The 20,791-nt window shown below is 45.0% G+C and overlaps 1 protein-coding gene and 1 long non-coding RNA gene across 7 annotated transcripts in view; one reads left to right on the top strand and one right to left on the bottom strand.

The window, feature by feature from the left end:
• Positions 1–20,791, top strand: part of FOXP3 (forkhead box P3) — a 134,221-nt gene that overhangs the window by 52,412 nt on the left and 61,018 nt on the right. For all 5 annotated transcript variants that reach the window (XM_063936546.1, XM_063936542.1, XM_063936545.1 and 2 more), the window contains 2 exons: positions 209–362; positions 3,233–3,401. In XM_063936546.1, the coding sequence (XP_063792616.1) occupies positions 209–362; positions 3,233–3,401 (323 nt within the window). The remainder of the gene's footprint in view (positions 1–208; positions 363–3,232; positions 3,402–20,791) is intronic.
• The window catches only part of LOC134948521 (uncharacterized), a 63,458-nt gene that overhangs the window by 13,640 nt on the left and 29,027 nt on the right, over positions 1–20,791 (bottom strand). The window lies entirely within an intron of this gene.

Here is a 20,791-nt window from a genome sequence, read left to right as displayed (position 1 = left end):
CTCAAACATATGCACACACTTGCCGACGCACTACATATACTGTATATGGAAGGAATAATATATTGTTCAAATGTGTATCTCAGCAGCCGAGTTTAGATTTATAAAGATACAGTCTGGGGCTCTGGGCTGATGCCTGAGCCTTCCTCTCACTTTAGTGCACCACTTATTAGAGAGCTTACACTGCTCATTAGTATCATTCTCCTCACAGATACCTAGAGACTCTGCCTCTCAGTCTTCTGCCCTCCACCTGGTGCCCTCTACTGCATCATCATCATCTTCATCATCATCTATACTGAATATGCATCCAACGCGTTTGTTCCCAATAATGAGCAAACACAAGCAACAGCAGCCTGTGGCCCCAGGTAAATACTCTGTTGAATGTATAGCACAACTGTATATTTCCTGACTATAAAGTTGCCCATAAGTAGTAATTTAGCCTTACGGTCATCATGTTACATTGGTTAGGGTGGTCACCCAATACTGGATTTTGTCCTAATTTCATTAAAATCATCCAAATTGGCCAACACCATCAGTGCATGTCCCGCCACACTTGGGCGTATTGAGAATGAGGTAAGATAAACATTTTGATTGGACATATACTCCTTCCATAAAAGTGGACCTCTGGCACCTAGTATTTATACCTCTCCAATAATTTTTTCCTTTATGCTGATGAAGAGGTGAAAATAAAGGGGCGTTCTTCTTAGCTCTGGCCTCACCTGTGTTCCGGTCTGCATCAGGGCCGGATCGAGGGGGGGGCGAAGGGGGCGACCGCCCCCCCTAACACAGTCATAGCCATGCCCACTTTTGAGCAGAAGAGAGCTCTCCTGGGAGAGCCTGAGGCAGAACGATGTGCTGCACAGCAGCACATAGGAGCCAGGATAGCAAGGGTTACAGAGCATTTGCCCCACTTGCTGGTGTGTGGGTACTAGGGCTAATAAATACAATTACCCCATAGCACAGTCACATGTACATAGAACAATCCCAAAGCTCTATCTCAGTCTCACTCAAAAAGTTCAGTCAGAATTGAGAGAGGAGGAGTTAGGATCGCAGATGGGAGGAGTTGGGACTGTAGAGTCAAGATTAAACAGTAAACCGCCCCCCCTAAAGAAAAGTCTAGATCCGTCCCTGGTCTGCATCTATGTCCCGGTTGCTTCTCAGCTGCACAATGTTCTTTTAGCGGGTGGTTCTCCCTTACCCACTAAGAAAGCTTGAAAATGATTGGACTAAGCACTCTAAATACCCAGGCTTTCTCACATGTCATGGATGGATGGATGAGAAGAACATGCAGAAGATTCTTGAACATAGAGCTCATTAGCAATCAAACCCAGCCCAGATACTACAGAATTGCATTTGTATAACCAGCTGATGGATCATGCTCTCCTAGTCTATGGGACAAATCAGTTAAGTTTGATGCAGGTGATGTAGTGCGCACATCAGCTGTATGTACAGAAGCCGCTAAATTGCGTACTTCAACATGCACGTCTATAGGGCTGTAAGCTAAAATGATCAATTTAGGGGTGAACATTGGGCATTTTAAGGTGATGTTGCTCCAATGGTGCAATGCATGAAATTTGGCTCTCATTGAACTGACCCGTAAATGGTGATGTTACGTTATTAAAGAGGCTGCCCACGGGATGGCAAATATTACTTTGAGACATCCTAACACCAGTGACCCTTGGCAAACACTGCAGATACAGTATTTATTGCCACCATTATAATATGAAAGGTGTTGTACAACGTAGACCTTTTTCTGCAAAGTAATACAGGGGTATAGCCATTACATTGAGATCCTGAATTAAAACTATTTAAAACATTCTAACAGCACTTTTTTCCAAACCAGCATAAGCGTGTAGAAAGTCACCCTTAAGGTGGGTACACACTAATAGATATATCTACAGATCAATTGATCTGCAGATATATCTATGGACGGATCGGGCAGTGTGCTGTGCATACACACTGCCCGATCCGTCGGGGACTGACGTCATTAACTGGGCGGGCGTGTACACACGCCCGCCCAGTTCAGCTGTCAATCACCGCCGGCCGCCGCAGCATGTGTACGGGCGGTCGGCCGACCGCCCCGTACACACACAGCGACACGCCAATATATCGGTAGATATATTGGCCGTCGGCTGTGCTGCACGGCCGACGCGATACGTCTGTGAACGACGGAGTTCACAGACGTTTCGGCCGTACACACTGGCCGACGGTTCCGCGATATATCGGCCGTTCAAGAGAACGGCCGATATATCGACCAGTGTGTACGGGCCTTAACACCTCCAGGTTAGCTGCGGTCCTCAAAAGGTCAGAGGTTCCCAACCATGGCCCTCAAGGCACATTAACAGTCCAAGTTTTAAGGATAATTAATTCAACCATAATATGGACTCAAGCATGGATATCACTAAAACCTGGACTGTTAATGTGCCTTGAGGACCGAGGCTGGGAATCCCTGCTATAGGTCATTACCAGTTTGATTTTTTCATAATTTTTACTCAATTCTCATTTGTTCAGAACAAATAATTGTGGTTCCAGCTTTAGGGAGCTGTCCCCATTAATTAAGGGATGCAGTTATGTGACCGGCGGTCGGGAGATCCCGAACGCTGAATAGCCCACTGGTCGGCATGCCAACCAACAGGGACTATTCCCACTCGTGGGTGTCCCCGACACCCATAGAGTGGGAATAGAACCTGTGGCGAGTGCAGCGAACCACCGAGTCCGCAAGGGGCTTAGTTGCGCTCGCCCCCTCCACCCGCCGGCCATCTAACAGCCGGGATCCCAGCATTGGTATGGTGACATGCAATCTCCCAACCGCCGGTCACCCAAACCCAACCCTTAATTAAGCATCAAGAATTAACGATATAACATTTTGGATGACTACAGCTCAGGAATGGATCTTTCTGGATTGCAGTATTCACTGTTCTGCACACTGGCTGTGGGGAATAATATATATATATATACAATATATTTTTAGCACGTTAGTTAATTGTTAAATGAATTTGATATAAAGGAGGGTTTATGTTTGAAAGGGAAACTCACTGCAGACAGTACCCATATGTGGGTGTTTCAGTAAAGTAGCACAAAAGACAAGCCCTGGGGTGAGTATGTGTCAAGTGGCAAGTGAATCAATTATTGCATACACACCCAAATGATGTGATATCTTTGATCCTCCCTTGACTTTCACTCTGCACAAGTCTGACCATGATAACATGTTCTGAATGTGATTATGCTGTCACAGGTTTCACTCATGCCAGCCTGGGCTGGGTCCAACATGCAGTACACTTTGGAAAAGCTGAAGAGGATGCAGCCAGTAAGAAGAGTTCTGAATCTGCATATGTACAAGAGCAGCCCCCAACCACCGAGAAGTCCCAAAATAAGTCCTCCAGCAATGGCCGGGACAAGGACAGGTCAGTGGAAGGAAAACGACCAATGTTATCACTATTGTGCCTGGAGAAGACATCACTCTCATTATAAAACTTATAAGTGGTACAATCTCAGATTAAACCAGAGTTAACTGAGAGTAAACCACGTTTGTTACAAAATTAATAATTAATGAAAGGTAAAATGTTATACAATTAATAGCTAACTATCTGGGGACTTGTAGGCTATTTAGGAAACAGATGGCTTAAGAACTTAGGGGCAGATGTATTAACTTGGAGAAGGGATAAAGAAGTGATAAAGCAGTGTTAAGTGGGAGGTGATAACGCACCAACCAATCATTACGGAGCTGATTGGCTGGTGCGTTATCACCTTCCACTTATCACTGCTTTATCACTTCTTTATCCCTTCTCCAGGCTTAATACATCTGCCCCTTAGTGCCTAATTCAGATTTGTACGCAAACCCGATGGTTGATATGCTGCGGTGTGTGGGGGACAGCTCCTACTAGGATAGTTATGGCAAATGGGTGTAGTATGGTATGCCGGCAGTCGGGCTCCCGGCGACCAGCATACCGGCGCCGGGAGCCCGACCGCCAGCATACCGACAGTGTGGTGAGCGCAAATGAGCCCCTTGCGGGCTCGCTGTGCTCGCCACGCTGCGGGCACGGTGGCGCGCTGCGCGCGTCACGCTGTTTTATTCTCCCTCCAGGGGGGTCGTGGACCCCCACGAGGGAGAATAAGTGTCGGTATGCCGTCTGTCGGGATTCCGGCGCCGGTATACTGTGCGCCGGGATCCCAACAGCCGACATACTGAAGACCACCCATGGCAAATAAAGGTTTCAAGTGAAGTGAGCATATTTAGAGTTAAATTGTCATTAAAATTCTGAAAAATCTACTCTGAACTTTGGAACAAAAACATTACTATTTATAATAAGTTATAACAACTGCTTATTAAGGTTAGGTTAAATATTGTCAGGGTTTTATAAAAGGGTTTAATATGGACTATGACAATATATATATAATTTGGCAAACTGGATTATTTTGGATTATTTCATGGAATTGTCTGAGTTTTACTGCACCCCAGAAAGATGCATTATGGACTTCGTGAGTGCTTTCACCTTTTTTTGGAATATATATATCTATATATATATATATATATATATATATATATACAAAAAAACAATACTCAAATCTGCACTTATATGGAAAGGGTGGGCTGCTATTCTAATTTAGTTCCCTGTTAGACGGAGCTAGAAAGGAAAATGGAACAATATGGTAGTGAAACAGTACCAATAGGAGTGGGTATATATTCTCCCACAATTGCTTTTGTGATCTTAACAGAAATTTAAGATATATGCAGATATAAAAAAAATTGTACACCATTTCAATTTCATAAATTGAATAAGAACGTCCTTTTTTCATATAAAAGACCAAGCATATGATCAGAGTAAAAAAATGTCATCCATATTACAATCGAATATTCTTCTCCATGATCTCTTGTAGAGAAGACCGGGGAGTCACAACTTTACTCTTTAAAATGCAACGCGTTTTGTCTCTCACAGAGACTTCATCAGGGGTATAGCTCCAATCACAGTATTGATTTAGAAATCTTAGATGGTGTCATGGATAGTATTCGCAGGATGAATTTTATAGAAAAAACCTGATACTTCAAAGTACTGAGTATATGTATAAAAGCGAATGATTGGTCAATTGAATTCACCAGAACTTCAGGAGGTTCTGCCTCACTCCAGTGGTGATGTTTCTCCAATGGTTCCCAATCAGTTGTAGTTGTTTTCTAGTGAATTCAATTGACCAATCATTGGCTTTTATACATATGTAATGCCCACAATTCTGGTGCCGGGATTTACAACTAAGTGTGGGGTACTGAAATAAACCAGGTTCGGTTATGATCAGAGAGGTAGACCTGCTTTACCCCTCAGACACAATGACCACACAATATGCTGGATCCAACTCCATTTTATTATTGTATGTCTGAACAGTTAAAAAGGCAACCATACAGTAAAGTCATGCATAAGTTCATTGACCAGTGCCGTTTCTTGCGGCGGGCGAGCCGCGGCACTTCTGCTGCTCTTTGCTTCCCCCCTCCTCCCTCTTCCCGAGTACCCAGCTTGGGGGGCGGAGTTTCGCGGAATAACGCGGTTGCGTCATGGCATAATATTTTATTTTATTTTTTCCTGTGGTCACCGTAATCTGTTGGTGCAAGGTCAAAAACTAAGGTGTAAGGTAGTATTTTCAGATGAGGCCACGCCCATTTTAATGAGAACGCCCATTTATTGAGGCCACACACCCTTGCCTAAGGAACGTACATACTTTTTCTTTTTAGATCTATATGGGGGGGCGCATTTTTTTTATGTCAATGGGGGGGGGGGGGGGGGGGCACATTTTTAATATCGCACTGGAAGCCAAATTGGCTAGAAACAGCCCTGTCATTGATCAAACAATTAGCAGACAGATGCATTAGCTTTAACTGGAACACTGCTGGGCGGAGCTTGCGTAAACAGTCAATGATGTACCAGCATTAATAGTATAGCAGACAGATGTATAAGCTTTAACTGAATCCCTGCTGGGTGGAGCTCACATAAGCAGTCAATGATGTACCAGCATTGGTGAACTAGCATGAAATGCACTTTAACATAACCATTTGCATAAACTAGACGTGTCACCACAATAAACTTGTTCTATGGACAGGCGCCACATAAGGAGAGCCTACCCCCTTAACATTATATTTGTCCTATGGGCACAAAGGTTGCTGAGGGGAGCCTGCCTTCTTTAGTATTAATCCCAATGGCAGAGCTCTGGCAGCGGAAAAGTTAAGTCAGCGCAAGGCAACTGAGGGGCGTCTTTCCCCTTACTAAAAAAATATGCAGGGACTGCAGAAACTTAGGGGACCCTACCCCCTTTACTAACTGTTTCCCCACTTACAGACCAATTGCAGCGGAAGGTGACTTGCAGGGGCAGAGTTATGCAGCGTAAGGGATTACAGTGTTCTCACCACCTGCTGCGGCGCTTCTGTCACTCCTCAGGATCCTGGGAATTGGGATCATCCACAGTCTAGCTGGTCTGGCGGTCACCCTCTGGCTCGGCACTGCAGCCTCCTTCCCAGCGATGGCTCTCCCTAGCATTCCGTCCCGACAGGCAGTGACGGGGCTAGCTCTTCTTCTCCCACAGGGGTCTCCTTGGTCCTCCCAGTGCTGCTGTCTCCGCTCCTCGGCACGCTGCTGGCTGCAGTCATCATATCTCCCCCGCTGCTTCTCTCATTACAGACGGTCCTCACGATCCCGGCGGTGGTTCCTGGGAAGCAGGCAGACTTCAGCAGGGGCCCCCGTACTTCTGGCTCCCGGCGGCTACATGCTGACAACTCCTCCAGGTAACCTTCTCATCCCAGGCTCTCTCTCCTCATGCTGCGGTCCTCCTATATAGGGCTCAGCTCCCCAGGACCACCCCCATTCTGCCTGATTACTGGCTCCTGGGGCCCCAGCAGCAGTCCTCCCCCTGGCCAGTCTGCCCTGCGACCCAGTGATCCAATAGTGTGATGGGGATTTTCCCGGGCCAGGGCTGTTGCTGGCCAGAGGGGGACACAAGCTTCTTAGTGGCGCCAAACTCCCTGTCCCAAGCTGACAGGGTCATGTATAGTTCAATTGGAGCCCTGCCACAGGGCTGCATAGGGACAGTGCTACAGTTTAAACAAAAACAAACAAAAAAACACACACAGGGGGTCCCCAATTTGATAAAAACTCCAGGTTATTACACATATACCCAGTACTTTGAAGTATCAGGTTTTTTTTCTATAAAATTCATCCTACTAATACTATCCATGACACCATCTAAGATTTCTATATCAATACTGTAATTGGAGCTATACCCCCGATGAAGCATCTGTGAGAGACGAAACGCGTTGGCTTGTAAAGAGTACAGTTGTGACTCCCCGCGCTTCTCTACAAGAGATCAGGGAGAAGAATATTCGATTGTAACATGGATGACATTTTTTTACTCTGATCATATGCTTGGTCTTTTATATGAAAAAGGACGTTTTTATGAAATTTATGAAATTGAAACGTTGTACAATTTTTTTCCATATTTGCATATATCTTAAATTTCTGTTAAGATCACAAAAGCAATTGTGGGGAAATATATACACACCAATATTAGCGCTGTTTCACTACTATATATATATATATATATATATATATATATATGCTAAAAACAAATCAGGAGAGCGCACTGGTAAATGTAAAATCATTCACTTTATATAGAAAAAAGCAATATCCACATACATTGCAGTTAAAACTTCCAAGCTCCGTGAAGTTCACAAGACCATCAGTGTTGTGCTCAATCGAGCTGGAACTGTCTCGTCGGCTCCGGACCCGGCGGATGACGTCACAACGTCCTCAGCAAATAGCCACGCCCAACGCGTTTCGACCAATCACAGTCTTCGTCAGGGGAAGTGGTTGTAGTGCATAGGCAGGATGTTATATACCCGTTCCGATTTAAAACAGCTGTTGCTCGTTACTTATGTTAATTAATAATGCATTCACATTTGGTAATAAAATACAATTATAACAGAGAAAAAAATTCTCACTAAAGACAGAATATCCATGCAGGCTTTTCAGCAAAAGATGTTTATCCCATTTACTCCACATACTTTAATTCATATTTTATTATATTGCGAGTATCCAGATATGTTAAATAGTAAAAGAAGGGCTCCCGCAGTCTAGCTATCTGCTAGTAACAACAATTGATCCCAGCTGTTCATCCAAAAGCAGAGAATGGGATTAACACCTCTCACTTCACAAAGTTAGAATCTACCTTTACCAGTAGCAATTCATTTTGATAATATATGTACTTTAAAACACTAATATCATATAAACGAAGGACAAATTATAACAGAGAAAAAAATTCTCACTAAAGACAGAATATCCATGCAGGCTTTTCAGCAAAAGATGTTTATCCCATTTACTCCACATACTTTAATTCATATTTTATTATATTGCGAGTATCCAGATATGTTAAATAGTAAAAGAAGGGCTCCCGCAGTCTAGCTATCTGCTAGTAACAACAATTGATCCCAGCTGTTCATCCAAAAGCAGAGAATGGGATTAACACCTCTCACTTCACAAAGTTAGAATCTACCTTTACCAGTAGCAATTCATTTTGATAATATATGTACTTTAAAACACTAATATCATATAAACGAAGGACACAACCTAAATATAAAACCATTTTTCTCATATTGACTATGGAGGCTTATACATCTAATATTACAACGGGCTATATTCCAATTAATCACAAGGCTAATTTCTATCTATATTTTTCTTTTCCCAAAATAACAAATTATCAGAGGTTTTAGAATATGGGTCAACTTATATCATAAACATCTCACTGAGAAGGAGATTTTAGTGCTGCAAAAAACACACAATATGTTAGCCGTGAACCCTCTCATAGATCCACTCGCCGGGACTACTCCACTGAACCTCTAATACCTCTAATTCTAAAACCTCTGATAATTTGTTATTTTGGGAAAAGAAAAATATAGATAGAAATTAGCCTTGTGATTAATTGGAATATAGCCCGTTGTAATATTAGATGTATAAGCCTCCATAATCAATATGAGAAAAATGGTTTTATATTTAGGTTGTGTCCTTCGTTTATATGATATTAGTGTTTTAAAGTACATATATTATCAAAATGAATTGCTACTGGTAAAGGTAGATTCTAACTTTGTGAAGTGAGAGGTGTTAATCCCATTTTCTGCTTTTGGATGAACAGCTGGGATCAGTTGTTGTTACTAGCAGATAGCTAGACTGCGGGAGCCCTTCTTTTACTATTTAACATATCTGGATACTCGCAATATAATAAAATATGAATTAAAGTATGTGGAGTAAATGGGATAAACATCTTTTGCTGAAAAGCCTGCATGGATATTCTGTCTTTAGTGAGAATTTTTCTCTCTGTTATAATTGTATTTTATTACCAAATGTGAATGCATTATTAATTAACATAAGTAACGAGCAACAGCTGTTTTAAATCGGAACGGGTATATAACATCCTGCCTATGCACTACAACCACATCCCCTGACGAAGACTGTGATTTGTCAAAACGCGTTGGACGTGGCTATTTGCTGAGGACGTTGTGACGTCACCCGCCGGGTCCGGAGCCGACGAGACAGTTCCAGCTCGATTGAGCACAACACTGATGGTCTTGTGAACTTCACGGAGCTTGGAAGTTTTAACTGCAATGTATGTGGATATTGCTTTTTTCTATATAAAGTGAATGATTTTACATTTACCAGTGCGCTCTCCTGATTTGTTTTTAGCACCAATACCGTTTGCTCCCTGGCTGGGAGCTGGATTGAGCAGCACTGGAACAATAATTACAAAGAGACTCTGGAAAACACGGATATGCAGCGCAGGGATTGAATACTGTTGTTTCACACACATATATATATATATATATATGTATATATGGAAAAACAAAAATTCCAAGTGCGCTAAAGTGAAACGTAATTACACAATTCTTCTAATGTTCATAGGAATGTAGACTGGAGGATGTTTAACTCTGGGGACCTGTAACAGACACCCCTCACCAAATAGTCACCCAAACAAGAGGCCAACAGGCCAATTAGTAAAAAGTTGTTTTAATAACATACATTTGAACATATACATTTTTTTACAGTTCAAAATTAAAATTGTGTCAATAAGTACAACAAAAAAAATATACAACCAACACGTTTGTTAGATGGACTTTAGATACTCCCTCAGCTTTTACAAGGTGTGAGCTCGAAAGGGAGTATCTTCACAAATTAGGTTGCGATTTTCTGACTTAAAACCCAACGCGTTTCGTCTTATCGACTTCATCAGGGGTGGCTTGTTTGGGGAGAAAAGGAAATGATGCTCTATTTGAAAAAAGCTACTAATGTAGATTGAGGAAAATTGTATATATGTGGTATGCAATAAATACCTACCAAATATGAAAAAAAGAACTAATTTGCTCTTGATGAGTTTATATACAGAGGGTCATGACCTAAAAAAATATATATAATAAATAAACATAAAAGCCCATTCTTAAGTGTATTTTTCGATAGAGCTTAGATAGAGTATATATAAATGTGGTAGCCGGCACTCTCTCCTCCAGTCTGTATATGCCCAGGTGCCTCCCAGCAAGGTCTAGCAACCAAATACACAGTAGAAAGACGGTGGCACTCGTATGATTTTCAATCAAAACAGAACTGAACTGGTGACCGCCGTGTCCGTTCTGTTTTGATTGAAAGTCCTACGAGTGCCATATATATATATATATATATATATATATATACACACAGGTTGAGTATCCCTTATCCAAAATGCTTGGGACCAGAAGTATTTTGGATATGGGATTTTTCCGTATTTTGGAATAATTGCATACCATAATGAGATATCATGGTGATGGGACCTAAATCTAAGCACAGAATGCATTTTTGTTACATATACACCTTATACACACAGCCTGAAGGTAATTTTAGCCAATATTTTTTTATAACTTTGTGCATTAAACAAAGTGTGTCTACATTCACACAATTCATTTATGTTCCATATACACCTTATACACACAGCCTGAAGGTCATTTAATACAATATTTTTAATAACTTTGTGTATTAAACATAGTTTGTGTACATTGAGCTATCAAAAAACAAAGTTTTCACTATCTCACTCTCACTCAAAAAAGTCAGTATTTCGGAATATTCCGTATTTCAGAATATTTGGATATGGGATACTCAACCTGTATATTAGTGCTGGGCAAGATAACGCGTTAACGCCATAAGGCAATAACGGTGATAATATTGTTAACGCCGTTAACGCTGCTGCGCCGGAAGCAGTAGCGGAAGAAGCCGCCGGAAGCAGTAATTCATCTGACCCCCTTGATGGAGAAGCCGCTGGATGCCGCCGGAGAAGAGAAAGCCACCGGATGCCGCCGGAGAAGAGGAAGCCGCCAGCCGCCATAACCTCTTGAGACTGAGACATCTTCACAATATCTCTGTGAGTACTGGTTTTTATACAGGGCCCTAGCAAAGGCATAGGATTCCCTTATAGCTGCTCTTTAGCATTTAGTTTTTAGTTAGATAGGTAGCGATTAACTTAGAACACAAGCGGGAGCTGCGCCGCGGTGGGACTGGGTGAGTGGGATCCCGTAGCGCGCGCTGGCCGGAGCTGGATAACTTAGTTACGCGTGGCTGAGGAGAAACCTCGGTCGTGTGGGATGCAGCGCGCAGGGCAGCCCTTCTCTTCTCCGGCGGGCGCCGCTGTGGGACTGATTGAGAATGGTCCCGCAGCGTGCGCGCTTTCCGGAGCGCAAGTATCAGAGACAACGCAGGAAGCACTTCTCCTCGCCGGCGGCTATTCACTGGTTCTATCAACGCCGCTGTGGGACTGGATGTGACGGGTCCCACAGCGCGCGCGCTGGCGGGGGTCAGAAGCGGCTCTGTGAGACGCGCAGATTACTGGGGAGATGGTGGTAGAGTGAACAACCCCACCCCCCCATGACAAGATTGTTCAGTGGCCATTTTTAATTCCGATTACACACCTAAAATATATCTGTCCAATCTGTTGGGAACAAAAATCTGGGAAAGAAAACAGATTTAGATTCTCAGAAAACATATTTTAATTTTAATTTTTAAAGTTTTTTAAATGCTACTGTGTTAAGGGAAAACTGCAAACCAAATGTTATTGCAGTGTTGTTCATATAGAAGTACTAAAAGTGCGCAATACACCACTTTTGAATTCATTATTGACTTTTGTCGGCTAACAATACGATTAACCGCTATTAATCGCATGAAATCCTGCGATTAATTGCGATTAAAAATTTTAATCGTTGCCCAGCACTAATATATATATATTAGGGCTGGGCAAGTTAACGTGTTAATATCGCGTTAACGCATTAACTAATTAACGCTGACAATTATTTTAACGCTTGGCGGCCATCGGGGAAGACATGCAGCTCCTCTCCATCTCCCTGCAGTGACACTGATGTCCCGCCCACTCCCCTTCTTTCAGTGGCAGTAACGCTCATGTCACTGCCTCCACAACACGGAGCACACTGATCGGTAGCCTCGCCCTCTCTACAAGCCCCGCCCATCACCATCATTTTCTCCATTAGCCACATGCAATAATGACAGCGGCCTGGGCAGCAGCAGGAACTGGTGCGGCACTGGGTGGATGGGGAGACTGTCCTTGCTCCACCTTGCAAGTATGATCCAAATCTGTCACCAGGAAGACGTGAATCTCCGCCCCCTCCTCTGTCGCTGCCAATTAGAAGGCGGCTGTGCTCCCAGGGGTAGGACAGTAATAATCACATGCTCTGTCCTGGCAGCTCCTCCATGCTCCAGTCATATACACTGTATGTATATATCCTGTGCTCCCCAGCCATGCGCTACACAGCCAGTGCTTCCCAGCCATGCAGTACTCAACCTGTGCTCCCTATTCATGCACTACACAGCCTGTGCTCCCCTATTCATGCACTATACAGCCTGTGCTCCCCTATTCATGCACTACACAGCCTGTGCTCCCCTATTCATGCACTATACAGCCTGTGCTCCCTATTCATGCACTATACAGCCTGTGCTCCCCTATTCATGCACTACACAGCCTGTGCTCCCCTATTCATGCACTACACAGCCTGTGCTCCCCTATTCATGCACTACACAGCCTGTGCTCCCCTATTCATGCACTATACAGCCTGTGCTCCCTATTCATGCACTATACAGCCTGTGCTCCCCTATTCATGCACTACACAGCCTGTGCTCCCCTATTCATGCACTACACAGCCTGTGCTCCCCTATTCATGCACTATACAGCCTGTGCTCCCCTATTCATGCACTACACAGCCTGTGCTCCCCTATTCATGCACTACACAGCCTGTGCTCCCCTATTCATGCACTACACAGCCTGTGCTCCCCTATTCATGCACTACACAGCCTGTGCTCCCCTATTCATGCACTACACAGCCTGTGCTCCCCTATTCATGCACTACACAGCCTGTGCTCCCAGCCATGCACTATACAGCCTGTGCTCCCCTATTCATGCACTACACAGCCTGTGCTCCCAGCCATGCACTACACAGCCTGATCCAGTTTTGCACAATAGAATACTTACATGCTGTATGTATGTATGTATGTATGTATGTATGTGTATCTCTCTCTCTTTTTTCTCTCTCTCGCTCTCTAAATGTGCGCAATACACTACTTTTGAATTCATTATTGAATCTTGCGCATAACAGTGCGATTAATCGCGATTAATCTGAGAAAATCATGCGATTAATCGCGATTAGAAATTTTAATCGTTGCCCACCACTAATATATATATATATATAAGAAGCTTGTTTGTTGGTGAATATCTTCCACAGCTCTCAAGGTAATGTAGCCTACACACGGTGCAATGCAGGCTACAGCCGATATTGACTATGTGATCTGACCAGAGGTATGAACCGCAGATATAGTCAATATTGGCCTGCACAGTTTATTTTTCCTTGCGATGCCGACCCCGCGGGATCGCGCATCGGCATTGCAAGGTGTTTCTACACAGTGTGATATGCGCTATGTTTTCTACCGATATGGATGATATAGCCCATAATGGTAGTTATATCGCACCGTGTGTTGGCCCCTTAACCATTTAACTGACGATTCCCCCCCCCCTCAAAAAAAAACCGCAGTAACCTCTTCCGGTATAGCTGCCACACTGTTGCCTGGAGGTCGCACAGCTCATTCATCATTTAAACTTCTGTTGGATTTAGCTACTACCAACGAAGGTGTTTGCTAAATTTCTAAAGCTGGGTACGCACCAGACGATACGCTCCATGAGTGATATTGCCAGTCTTTTTCCTTGACATCCCGATCAAACGAGGTAGTGCATACGCATTGAACGATAGTGCTAACGATATCATTCAGTGACATCATCCTGCCTCCGTCCTGTACATGCATCGTTAACAACACAGTCAAAATTGACCTGCATGTACAGATAACAGAACTTACAGAAGCCCTCGTTAACGACCCGTGGGAGCGCGCATCATTTACGATATTGTGTGTACACACTGGACGATATTACAAACAATGGCCCTCATTCCGAGTTGTTCGCTCGGTATTTTTCATCGCATCGCAATGAAAATCCGCTTAGTACGCATGCGCAATGTTCGCACTGCGACTGCGCCAAGTAACTTTGCTATGTAGAAAGTAATTTTACTCACGGCTTTTTCATCGCTCCGGCGATCGTAATGTGATTGACAGGAAATGGGTGTTACTGGGCGGAAACACGGCGTTTCAGGGGCGTGTGGCTGAAAACGCTACCGTTTCCGGAAAAAACGCAGGAGTTGCCGGAGAAACGGTGGGAGTGCCTGGGCGAACGCTGGGTGTGTTTGTGACGTCAACCAGGAACGACAAGCACTGAACTGATCGCACAGGCAGAGTAAGTCTGAAGCTACTCTGAAACTGCTAAGTAGTTAGTAATCGCAATATTGCGAATACATCGGTCGCAATTTTAAGAAGCTAAGATTCACTCCCAGTAGGCGGCGGCTTAGCGTGTGTAACTCTGCTAAATTCGCCTTGCGACCGATCAACTCGGAATGAGGGCCAATATCACTGAACAGGGTGGTTATGAGCGATATTGTTTAAAATATCGCCTAGTGTGTAACACTGTGTACCCAGTTTAAGAATTCTGGCCTGGGAGAGGTTTTCAAAAGATGTGAACTTATAAAGGGAAATGTAATAGGGTCATAGTCTGGGATCATTGGCTCATAAAGAAATACTGGAAGCCCTCAACAATATTCTACAGCAGAGGTTCTCAAACTCGGTCCTCGGGGGCACACACAGTGCATGTTTTGCAGGTAACCCAGCAGGTGCACAGGTGTATTAATTACTCACTGACACATTTTAAAAGGTCCACAGGTGGAGCTAATTATTTCACTAGCGATTCTGTGAGGAGACCTGCAAAACATGCACTGTGTGTGCCCCCGAGGACCGAGTTTGAGAACCTCTGCTCTACAGGATTTAAGAAATAACAAAAAGTGAATGGGTAGTGTAACTGTTGTCTTATCAGGAGATTTTGGACAATCACTGCCAGTTATACAGTACATAAAGGAACAAAAGCTGATGAAATTTGAGCGTGCCTTAAATCTTCCTGTTTGTGGCGCAATGTTAAAACTTTGAAGCTTACAACTAACATTCCAGCAAGAATTTATAGTTATCAGGTCTACTTGCTCATAACTTGCTAAAGCTAGAGGAAGGAAAAGTGTCTGTAGACTCTGACAATAGAGTGATAATATCTACAATAAACACAGTAGTCCAGGCATTCCCAACCACAGTCCTCGAGGCACACTAACAGTCCAGGTTTTAGTGATATCCAGGCTTCAGCACAGGTGACTTAATTAGTAGCTCAGATATTTTGATTTAACCATCTGTGCTGTAGCCTGGATATCACTAAAACCTGCACTGTTGGTGTGCCTTGAGGACCGTGGTTGGGAATGCCTGCAGTAGTCAAAAGCGTTAATAAATTAGTAGAATAAGTATTTACTAACTTTCGTTATCTCACTATAAAGACTTCACTCGTCTGTGTGAAAGTGCAAAAGCATACCTCCCAACTTTGTGGACGACGGAAGCGGGAATCAGCCGGAAAAGGAGTGTGGCTTCAGTAAATGGGGCGTGGCTTCACGGTAATGCCTCAATCACGAGCCACGCCCCCATTCTCCGTCACTATGGGGGCATGGCCAGCGCTCTGTATATTTTCTAAATAGTATCTCTCTTACGTCCTAGAGGATACTGGGGTGCCATTTAGTACCATGGGCTATAGACGGGTCCACTAGGAGCCATGGGCACTTTAAGAATTTGATAGTGTGGGCTGGCTCCTCCCTCTATGCCCCTCCTACCAGACTCAGATTAGAAAATGTGCCCAGAGGAGCCGGTCACGCTTAGGGAAGCTCCTGAAGAGTTTTCTGCATGTATTTTCTATTTGTTATTTTCAGGCAGTGCTGGGTGGCACTAGCCGGCCTGCTTCGTGGGACTTAGGGGGGGGAACGGCCCAACTTCCTAAAGAGTTAATGGTGCCGTTTCTCCGCTGACAGGACACTGAGCTCCTGAGGGAACTATTCGCAAGCCCCACCACGGCGAGTGTACATTCCCACAGCATGCCGCCACCACTAACAGAGCAAGAAAAATGAAGAGTGGTGAGTACTAGGCCGACATCCCGGCTAGCGGGACGCTGCCCATTATGGCGGCATGAGGGTACGGAGACGCACGGCTTCTAACCGGGGCGGATTGCGTCTCCAGACTCAGTACACAACTGCGTCTCAGTACACTGTACACAGTACCCACACTGGCAAAACAGCATTAAAACAGTTTTCTCTCCTTTTTAAGCAACAGATTACCTCAGCCAGTATAAAAAAATTGTGAAGACCGCGCGCCATTGAAGGGGCGGGGCTTCGCTATGAGAGGATCCAGCAGCTCACCAGCGCCATTTTCCCTCTGCAGTGGATACAGACGCTGACTGACAGGGACGCGCAGCTCCTCCGGAGTGACTCCAGATTACCTCAGCGGTACCAGAGGGTCATAGCAGGGGGGGAGCAATTATTAGTGTACTAAGTCCCCTATCAGGGTACTTAGTTTGCAACCCGGCTAAGCTTGGCATTAGCGATAAGGGCGCGGTGGGGGCTGGCTCTGTGTCTCCCTGAAGGGCTCTTTGTGGGTTAATTGTGCTTAACCTTTTCCTGTGTGTGTGTGTACTGTCACATTTACATTATGTCAGGCAAAGAGTGTGTTTCTTATACAGCGGAGTGTTCCTCTTCCCCAGGGGGCTTACTACTGGGTGCACTTCCCAGAGTACCCAGTAGTAAGCCCCCTGGGGCTGAACCGGAGTGGGTTAATTCCATTAAGGGAATGATCTCAAATATTTCTACAATACTATCCTGCAGTGAGAAAGAGACGCAATACTTAAGACAGACTGTGGATGAGTTTATGACTAGAGACTCAGTCCCCAACCCAGTGTCTCAATCCCCTCCCATTTGTCCGCAAAAACGATCTCTGGCCCATATCCTGCAGTCTGACTCTGACGAGTCAGACATGGAGGAGGGTGAGGTGGATTTGGAGAGGGGGAGAGGGGGGGGGAAATGCTACTCTGTCACAGGGAATAGAGGCTCTTATAGAGGCTATCAGAGATGTTCTGCAAATTCCTGATAAGGTGTCAGAGGAGTGTGAGGAATCTTATTTTAATGCAAAAAAGAAGTCCTCAGTCACTTTTCTTGTGTCAAAGGAATTGAATATCCTGTTTGAAGAACCGTGGATTAATCCTGATAAGAAATTTCAAATCCCTAAAAGGTTGTTCTCATCTTTTCCTTTTCCTCTGGAGGATAGGAAAAAATGGGAAAATCCACCGATAGTGGACGCATCAGTCTATAGGCTGTCAAGAAAATTGTATTGCCTGACCCTGGTGCAGCCTCCCTAAAAGATACGGCTAATCGTAAAATTGAGACTACACTCAAATCATTGTACACAGCTGCTGGGGTGGACCAGAGACCCACTATTGCATGTGCGTGGATCACTAAAGCCATTGCTAAATGGTCAGGTAACCTAATTGAGGGGTTAGATTCCTTGTCTAGGGGGGATGTTGTTTCACTCCTGCAGCATATACAGGACTCTGCGAACTTTATGGTGGAAGCCATAAAAGAGAGATTTGTTTGCTTAGTGCACGCACCACCGCTATTTCTGTGGCAGCACACAGGGGCTTATGGCTACGCCAGTGGACTGCTGATGCGGACTCCATGAAATGCATGGAAGCCCTACCATTCACAGGAGAGGCCTTGTTTGGAGACGAACTAGACAAATGGATCTCCAAAGCTACTGCGGGTAAGTCTACGTATCTTCCTTCCACTGCTTCCCCAGCCAGCTTATTCAACTTCAAATTTACAGTCCTGTCGTACAGTCAAGTTTAAGGGAAAATCCAGAGGTGCTTCTACGGCCTCCAGAGGCTCAAGGGGTAAACCATGCAAACCAGAAACTGCAGGTGTTCAGGAGCAGAGCTCAGGCTCTGCTTCCTCAAAGCCTTCAGCATGACGGTGGACCGCGAGGCCTGGAGGACTGTCAGGTGGGAGCCCGACTAAAATTCTTCAGTTACATCTGGTCAAGTTCGTGCTGGGATCCCCGGGTAATAGATCTTATTTCCCAGGGCTATAGACTGGAGTTCCAAGAGCTCCTACCTCACAGATTTTTCAAATCAGGCTTACCAGCTTCACAAGAGGCAAGTATAACTTTGCAGCAGGCCATCCAAAAACGGTATAGACTCAAGTCATTGTTCCAGTTCCACCGCATCTACACAACAAGGGGTACTATTCCAACTTGTTTGTAGTACCGAAACCGAATGGTTCGGTACGACCAATTCTGAACCTCAAGTCCTTGAACCCGTTCTTAAGAGTGTTCAAGTTCAAAATGGAGTCTCTGAGAGCGGTGATCTCAGGTCTGGAGGAAAGGGAATTCCTAATGTCTCTGGATATCAAGGATGCGTACCTTCACATTCCGATCTGCCCGCCTCATCAGACTTATCTATGGTTTGCACTGCAGGACTGTTACTACCAGTTCCAGGCCCTGCCATTTGGTCTCTCCACGACACTGAGGGTGTTCACCAAGGTAATGGCAGAGATTATGTTTATACTCCGCAAGCAGGGAGTGAACATAATTCTGTACCTGGACGATCTTCGGATAAAGGCGCCATCCAGGGAGAGGTTGCTGGACAGCATTGGCCTCTCAATCAAACTTATCCAGGATTACGGGTGGATTCTGTCCATCTGAAATCTCACCTAGAGCCAACATGGAGGCTCCCATTCCTGGGAATGATACTGGACACGGAGTTGCAGAAAGTGTTCCTTCTGTTGGAAAAGGCATTGGTAATCCAGTTGATGGTTCGGGATGTCCTGAAGCCAACCCGGATATCGGTGCATCTATGCATTCGCCTTCTGGGTAAAATGGTGGCCTCTTACGAGGCGCTTCAACACGGAAGGTTTCACGCAAGACCCTTCCAGCTTGATCTCTTGGACAAATGGTCCGGATCGCATCTTCACATGCTCCAGAAGATTCGTCTGTCGTCAAAAGCCAAGATCTCCCTTCTGTGGTGGCTACAGACCTCTCACCTCATCGTGGGTCGGAGGTTCAGAATTCAGTGCTGGATCCTGTTAAGCACAGACGCAAGCCTCCGAGGTTGGGGAGCAGTTATCCAGGGGGTGCAGTTTCAAGGAAGATGGTCAAGTCAGGAAGTCATCCTTCCAATCAACATTCTGGAACTCAGGGCCATATACAACGCCCTTCTGCAGGCCTCTTATCTTCTTCAGAATCGGGCCACTCAAGTCCAGTCGGACAATGTGACGGCAGTGACGTACATAAACCGACAGGGCGGAACGAAAAGCAGAGCAGCAATGTCAGAGGTGTCAAGATTTCTCCTCTGGTCAGAAAAAACGCTGTGGCGTTGTCAGCGGTCTTCATTCTGGGAGTAGACAACTGCGAAGCAGACTTCCTCATCAGACACGACCTGCACCTGGAGGAGTGGGGCCTTCACCCGGAAGTGTTCAGGGTGCGTTATACATCGGTGGGGATATCCACAAATCGACATCATGGCCTCTCGTCTCAACAAGAAGCTCAAGCGGTATTGTTCCAGGTCGAGAGACCCACAGGCAGTGGCAGTAGACGCTCTGACGACTTCATGGGTCTATCAGATGGTGTACATGTTTCCTCCACTTCCTCTGATCCCAAGAATTCTCAAAAGAATAAAAAGGGAAAAGGTTCAAGCAATACTCATTGCTCCGGACTGGCCAAGAAGGGCCTGGTATGCGGACCTTCTGGAGATGCTCCTCGAAGATCTGTGGCCTCTACCTCTTTGCGAGGATCTTCTGCAACAGGGCCCGTTCGTCTATCAGGACTTACCGCGGCTACGTTTGAAGGCATGGAAGTTGAACAGCTGATTCAAGCCAGAAGAGGGATCCCTAATAAAGTTATCCCAACTAAGATGTTCTGCGCATCCAACTTTCCTTTGTGCCTCCCACGGCATCTTGGGATCTCAATTTGGTGCTGCAGTTCCTCCAATCAGACTGGTTTGAACCATTACAGGAGGTGGACGTAAAATATCTTACGTGGAAGACCGTCACACTGTTGGTCTTGGCTTCAGCAAGACGTGTGTCGGAGCTGGAGGCTTTGTCTCACAAGAGACCCTATTTCATTTTCCATGAGGACAGAGCTGAACTCAGAACTCGTCAGCAATTTCTTCCGAAAGTGGTGTCTGCGTTTCACATCAACCAACCTATTACGGCCTGGTTTTCACCGACACTTCCACTACTTCAAAGTCTTTGGATGTTGTGAGGGCTTTGAGCAGACAATTGCACGCTGGATCAGGCTCACTATCC

Source organism: Pseudophryne corroboree, chromosome 8 (genome assembly GCF_028390025.1).
Source record: "Pseudophryne corroboree isolate aPseCor3 chromosome 8, aPseCor3.hap2, whole genome shotgun sequence".
Classification (NCBI taxonomy): domain Eukaryota; kingdom Metazoa; phylum Chordata; class Amphibia; order Anura; family Myobatrachidae; genus Pseudophryne; species Pseudophryne corroboree.
The sequence above is the reverse complement of the archived record's forward strand: the minus strand, read 5'-3'. Positions and strand labels throughout refer to the sequence as shown.